Source organism: Cajanus cajan, chromosome 5 (assembly GCF_000230855.2).
Source record: "Cajanus cajan strain Asha chromosome 5, NIPB_CcT2T_4, whole genome shotgun sequence".
Classification (NCBI taxonomy): domain Eukaryota; kingdom Viridiplantae; phylum Streptophyta; class Magnoliopsida; order Fabales; family Fabaceae; genus Cajanus; species Cajanus cajan.
Window position 1 is genome coordinate 19,949,511 of NC_138521.1, and position 6,745 is coordinate 19,956,255.

Below are 6,745 nucleotides of genomic sequence, written 5' to 3' on the forward strand. Positions count from 1 at the left end.
TACTTTTTATTTTTATATCTCTCATTCAGAAAAATAATATTATTGTCAATTTTTATATTTATTTGATAATTTTGAAACAAAAGAAAAAATATTTATATGTGATTTAAACATAAAAAATATAATTTCTGATATTAAGTTTATATAATTACATAATCTTTTAAAATGATATAAAATATAAAAAAAATATTTTATTAGATACAATTAATTTATTATTAATAAAAAAAATTAACTAAATCTCCATAGGTAAACTGTCTAGTTATTAATTAATAGATAAATTTTATTATATTAATTAATATGTTGCAAATATTTTTTATTTAACCAAAAATTATAAATTATTCTAAAATATTCCTCAAAAATGCCACAGTAATATAAATTTATAATATTTAAACCAAATAAAAAATTTAAAAAATTTAAGATTTTATATAATTTTTTTATTATTTAAAATAATATCTGAATTATAATAATTAAAAATAAAGAATTTATATTATCTAATCTAAAAACTGATAAAGAATTAAAAATAAACATTATTTAAATTAAGTCTATCAAACCAATCTAATAGAGAAAATAAATAGCCCAATCCCAAATGAACCGCTGCTGCCTCACGGAGAAGACAGAGCAGAAGAGAGATCCGCCTCATTCCGCCGCTTCGGTCCGCCGCCACGCTCCGCCGCTTTAGCGCCCACTCCGGCTGCTCTACTGCATCAAGTTTTGTGTTGCGGCACTGAGCCGCTCCGCTCTGTTCGATTCTGCGTTTGTTCACATCATGGCCACCGCATCAGGTACACCTTTTCTCCACCTATTCTCAGATTCTCCTTTTCTAGGGTTCATGATGTCAATCCCACCTTATATCATTCGATTATTATTTTCTTTAACCAACATGTCGTTTTTTTCTGACCAACTTCAATTTTTGTTTTCAATTTCGTTTTTGGCTTTTAATTTTTTTTTATTTTCGGGCTCTAATATTGTTTCGTTCATTCGTCCCGTCCCAATCAGATTTCAATTTAAATCTGTTAATCAATACTCATTGTGTGTTGTTAGCTGTTATTATGAACAAGATGGTAATCCTGGTAGGGTCTGGTAAACGTTAAGTTTATTTATTTATTTTTATTGGTTTTGGGTTAATTGGTTTGAAACTAATGGCTTCGTTTTTTTTTTCATTTTTTTTTTAATTGGAATTTTAACGTGACTGTGTTTATCCCATTTTGCCTTATACCTCAATGTTTTGTTGAAACTTGTATGGCGTGCATTGCAGTGGCGTTTAAGTCCCGGGAGGACCATCGCAAACAGATTGAATTGGAGGAAGCGCGTAAGGCGGGGCTTGCTCCTGCTGAACTGGATGAAGATGGGAAGGAAATCAACCCTCACATTCCTCAGTATATGTCATCTGCGCCTTGGTATCTTAATGCTGACAGACCTGTAAGTTTTCCCCTCTCCCTCAAGTTTTCATAGTCTGTTGAGATCTGGAAGAAATTGTGATGTTTCGCTTTGACATATGAAAGCTGATAAATTCCTCTGCCTTTTTTCCTTGCTTGTAGAGTTTGAAACATCAAAAGAAATGGAAATCTGATCCCAATTACACCAAATCATGGTATGATAGAGGTGCTAAAATCTTTCAGGCAGACAAGTATCGGAAAGGTGCATGTGAGAAGTAAGTGGTCTCTCTCTATTTGTCAAATATGTATGTGCTCATGTGTTCACGGGTTATGGCTGTTATGTCTGCATATATGATGTATGCTCCCTGTCTTGCAACTTAAAAGGAATATGAAATTTAGTGATTGGTCTCTGTATAAGTCTTGGGTCATCCATTTATTATTTTCAGTGTTGATATCTTTTCTCCATGGCCTTTCAAACTATTGATTAAACTCTCAGGAGTTTGTGGTTTTAAGATGATATACATCATGTTTACTTGCATATGAATTATCTCTCAAACTAATGGGTTAAATGAACACTCACATAATCAGTTAATTCTACTGCCAACTTTACGAGGCTGGATTTACATATATCAGTTTTGACTTGCATCTTCTATTCAATGTGTATTAGGTTTTTGAAGTTATTTAAAATTTTAGTTATTGCTTTTGTTCTTTTTTAAACTACAAATAATGCGTGGGAGTGGGACCAAGTATAGTAGCATAACAGATGGGTGAGTTAACTTTGTAGAGTTAGAAACTTAGAATATGAATATTACTTATGGATATGTCTGGTTATTAAGATATGTTTTATAAATACGATTTTTAAAGTAAGTAAACTATTTTGAGTTTGTGATTTAAATTTTCTGAGGCCCAATTAGTTGACTACTTTACCTAATCTATAAAGTTTGACATATGTGCTTGTCTCTGAATTTGTTTATATTCTCATTTTCTCTTAAAAATATTTATCGAGTGCTTCAATCTTCATTTTCTTGTGATAGCTGTGGAGCTATGACGCATGATTCCAAGTCATGCATGGAAAGACCACGGAGAGTGGGAGCAAAATGGACAAACAAACACATTGCCCCTGATGAAAAGATTGAAACTTTTGAGCTTGACTATGATGGAAAACGGGACAGATGGAATGGTTATGATGCATCAACTTATGCTCGAGTCATTGAAAGGTATGAAGCTAGAGACGAGGCTCGAAAGAAGTACCTGAAAGAACAACAACTGAAGAAATTGGAGAAGAGCAACCAAAATGGTGATGATACTGCTGCAAGTGATGAGGATGAAGAAGAAGAGGAAGATGATCTAAGGGTAGATGAAGCAAAGGTTGATGAGAGCAAACAAATGGACTTTGCAAAGGTTGAGAAGCGTGTCCGCACAACAGGTGGTGGGAGTACTGGAACTGTGAGGTAATTTTCATGTTGCCATCATTTAAATAATGCAAGGCCTACTTAATTTGTCCCATACCTAAGATTATCTCTTTCATTATTTATCATAGTTGAATTGAAGCTGAAATATTTTATTCTTCAGGAATCTACGTATTCGAGAGGATACTGCAAAGTATCTTCTTAATCTTGATTGCAATTCTGCACACTATGATCCCAAGACTAGATCCATGCGTGAGGACCCACTTCCAGATGCAGATCCAAATGAAAAGTTTTATGGGGTAACTTGCATCAACAATGAAAATTCATATGAAAAACTAGTTTGTTTTTACTACTGTATTTAATCTTGTATTTGGGTTAAATCTGATTTTTGTATTTGTAGGGTGATAATCAATATAGAAATAGTGGGCAAGCTTTGGAGTTCAAGGAATTAAATATCCATGCTTGGGAAGCATTTGATAAGGGACAAGATGTTCACATGCAAGCAGCTCCATCCCAAGCTGAATTACTTTATAAGAGTTTCAAGGTCAGGAAGGAAAAATTGAAGTACCAAACAAAGGAAACCATTATTGAGAAGTATGGAAATGCGGCTGATGAGGACAAACTTCCAAGAGAACTTCTGCTGGGTCAAAGTGAAAGGCAAGTTGAGTATGATCGTGCTGGTAGAATTATTAAGGGCCAGGTAACATATGCATTCTAAGTCTTTACAATTAAGCATGCGCAACTTGCATATAAGTCTTAAATATATTTCTTGGTTGTGTAATGGACTTCTTACTTGATCTGTTAACATTTTAGTGTTTCACCATAAGTTTTAGTTTCAACTTTTAAGAATTTTGCTTTATGGTATTGCTATTGTTTAAAATGATAGATTTATTTATTTATATGATATTTCCAACAGGAAGTAGCACTGCCCAGGAGCAAATATGAAGAAGATGTTTACATTAACAACCACACGACTGTTTGGGGCTCTTGGTGGAAGGATCACCAATGGGGATATAAGTGCTGCAAGCAGACAATACGTAATAGCTATTGCACTGGTGCTGCTGGTATTGAGGCTGCTGAGGCTGCAAGTGATCTTATGAAAGCTAATATTGCCCGTAAGGAGGCTGCTACAGGTTTGTACACTAACATGCACTACACCAATGCTGTGCCCCTACCTCCTTCCTTTTCCATTGTTATTACTTTCTTGTTTGACAATTTTTCTTAATTGTATTTGGTATGTCCTTATGACTCTAATTCTTTTTATGAACCTAAACAGAGGATCCTGCACCTGTGGAGGAGAAAAGGCTTGCTACATGGGGTACTGATGTACCAGATGATCTAGTTTTGGATGAAAAATTGCTTGCTGACGCACTCAAGAAGGTAAATATCTATCTATAATGCACATATTTATGGTATTTGTTTGTTAGTGTCATTTTTTGTCTTATACATCCTGTGGAATTATTTATATTTTTGTGCAAATACCTTTTTTGACCTCAATTACCTAGGTCATGACCATTCATTTAAGCTAAATATTGCATGTAATTTCTTGAAACAAAGATGGCACGATTTGGCTTTACATTATGGATGCTCTTTTCTAGTATAAAACATTTTTTTTCTGAAGCTTTCAATCTTTTGAAATGAAATTATTCAGACATTTATTCATATGTTGTGCTGATTGTTGAGTTTTGGTGCACTTTCACAGGAGGATCTACGAAAGAGAGAAGAAAAAGATGAGAGGAAACGCAAATATAATGTTAGATGGAATGATGAGGTATGGTTTTTCTTGTCGCTGGTTGCAAATTTCATCTGTATGCATGCCCCTTGCAGATTTTAAAATGATTTCAATTTTGCAGGTTACTGCAGAGGAGATGGAGGCATACAGGATGAAGAAAGTACATCATGATGATCCAATGAAGGATTTTCTGAACTAAGCTTGGAAATAATTAAAAGACATGTATCACTTTGTTGATTAATGGCAAAAAGGCTTTCATCTCTTTCATTGCAAGTCCATGACCCTAACTGTGTTTTCTTACTGCCAGTTGGACTGGGCAGGCTGAATTATCAGCTTTGTACCCTTGATCCTTTGACCTGTAGCGAGAAAGAGGAACTATTGTTGTTTGTACAGTTTTTATTTATTTATTTATTTATTTTTACGGATCATTGAATCAGTTTCATTCTCCCATTGTTGTTGTACAGTTTTTTTTTACGGATCATTGAATCAGTTTCATTCTCCTATTGGGAGCACTAGGTAGACCTCCAACAACTCTTACCACCATGAGTTAAAAGGCTTATTATTTTGCACTCTTGCATGATCTTTCACTTTCACTCCCTCATCTATAACTGCTTGGCCCATGTGAACCATTAATTGTGTGCTTTTTTTTCACATTATTTCTCTTTACTCTCCAAGATCTATCTCACCACCTTTCCTATTATGCTTGTCGTTCATATCCCATTTTACTCTAAACCTTCAACCTTTTCACATCTCAAAAACCCCTTGTATTACTGATGTCTGTGTCTTCACACCATGGCCACCCTTTTAAAAATCATGTCTTTTTTGGTGTTCCTTTTGATCCCAGTTTCATCCCAGGTTGACCACCTTCTCCATGCTGGATTCAAGGATGAAGGTGCCAGCAACCTTACCTTGAATGGTGTGGCTGAGATACAGAAAAATGGAATACTCAGGTTGACAAATGAGACCAGCAGGTTAATTCCTTTTAAGTTGAAGAACTCCACCACTGATTAAGTTTTCTCCTTTACTTCCTCTTTTGCCCTTGCTATTGTTCCTGAGTACCCCAAGCTAGGTGGCCATGGCTTGGCTTTCACAATAGCAACTTTCAAGGATCTCAAGGCCCTACCTAGTCAGTACCTGGGACTTCTCAATTCCACTGATAATGGTAACTTCTCTAACCACATCTTTGCTATAGAGCCCAAAACCTTATACCCTCAAACCAAAATCCCATTCTTCCAATGGGGAACTCAAGTCCTATATCTTGCAATGGGATCCTAATATCTCACGTCACTCCATGGCCCGAGCGAACACTACAATTTGGTGTCATCACCTGCGCTACTCGTGTGTAGTTGAGAGACACGGTGAAAGGCTCTAATACCTATTTTACCTGAGAGTCACACCATAAAAGCTAGATGTTGTAGTTGGAGAGCTCAATGCCTTATAAATCCCACAAAAGAATATCAATGAGGGACTCGAGTTCATACCTTGCAATTGGACCCTAATGTATTCTCTCTTCCTCCATAGGCTGCTTATCATTCCTTTCTCCAGGCATGGCTTCATACTTCCTAATATTGGGAAAAACTCAAGTCCCACATTGACTAGAGATTAGGCAATTAAATAATATATAAGTGGAAAACAATCCTCACCTTACAAGCCGGTTTTGTAGGATTGAGTTAGGCTTAATCCACTGTTCTAAGATGGTATTAGAGCTATCCTGGATTCTTAAAAATGGGTCACCCACCATTCATTGATACATGCACCATGGACATGAGGAGGTGTATTCAAGTCCCGCCATTAAAAAAGGGTCACCTACCATTCATTGATACATGCACCATAGGCATGAGAGGGTGTATTCAAGTCCCGCCAATCCTAGATCATTAAAAAAGGGCCACCTACCATTTATTCACGTACCAAGCCCAATAGTGCTGGACGTGAGGGGGGTGTATTAGGAAAAACTCAAGTCCCACATTGACTAGAGATTAAGCAATTAAATAATATATAAGTGAAAAACAATCCTCACCTTACAAGCCGGTTTTGTAGGGTTGAGTTAGACTTAATCCACTATTCTAAGACCTAACAAAGAACCCTGGAAAACCGCTATTGGTTCCATACTTCTTTTATATTAAAAAGTTATTTTCTATACTAGTATTTTGGGGAATGAAATTGTATTCTAGGTGAATACATCAACGACAAAGCTTGTTCCTACAAGGTGTGGTTGCTTACAAGAATCAGTT

General features: G+C 35.7%; 1 protein-coding gene across 2 annotated transcripts; it reads left to right on the plus strand.

The window, feature by feature from the left end:
• The first annotated feature begins 567 nt into the window (after positions 1–567).
• On the plus strand, positions 568–4,942 carry LOC109792049 (pre-mRNA-splicing factor SLU7). 2 transcript variants are annotated; one of them, XM_020351432.3, is made up of 10 exons: positions 568–779; positions 1,253–1,416; positions 1,536–1,648; positions 2,408–2,824; positions 2,946–3,081; positions 3,183–3,482; positions 3,699–3,915; positions 4,059–4,162; positions 4,485–4,553; positions 4,636–4,942. In XM_020351432.3, the coding sequence occupies exons 1-10, from the start codon at positions 764–766 to the stop codon at positions 4,711–4,713; spliced, it is 1,614 nt and encodes a 537-aa protein (XP_020207021.1). In that variant the 5' UTR covers positions 568–763; the 3' UTR covers positions 4,714–4,942. The 2 variants fall into 2 exon arrangements, with proteins under 2 accessions (XP_020207021.1, XP_020207022.1); XM_020351433.3 differs by lacking the exon at positions 568–779 and having other exon boundaries at positions 1,222–1,416.
• Positions 4,943–6,745: the final 1,803 nt, after the last annotated feature.

What these genes read in the sequence shown, in the direction of transcription:
- LOC109792049 (XM_020351432.3), top strand. An exon ending in CGGAAAGGTGCATGTGAGAA is followed by an intron (nt 1,649 to 2,407) that starts GTAAGTGGTCTC and finishes TTCTTGTGATAG; the next exon opens with CTGTGGAGCTATGACGCATG. An exon ending in CCGTAAGGAGGCTGCTACAG is followed by an intron (nt 3,916 to 4,058) that starts GTTTGTACACTA and finishes GAACCTAAACAG; the next exon opens with AGGATCCTGCACCTGTGGAG.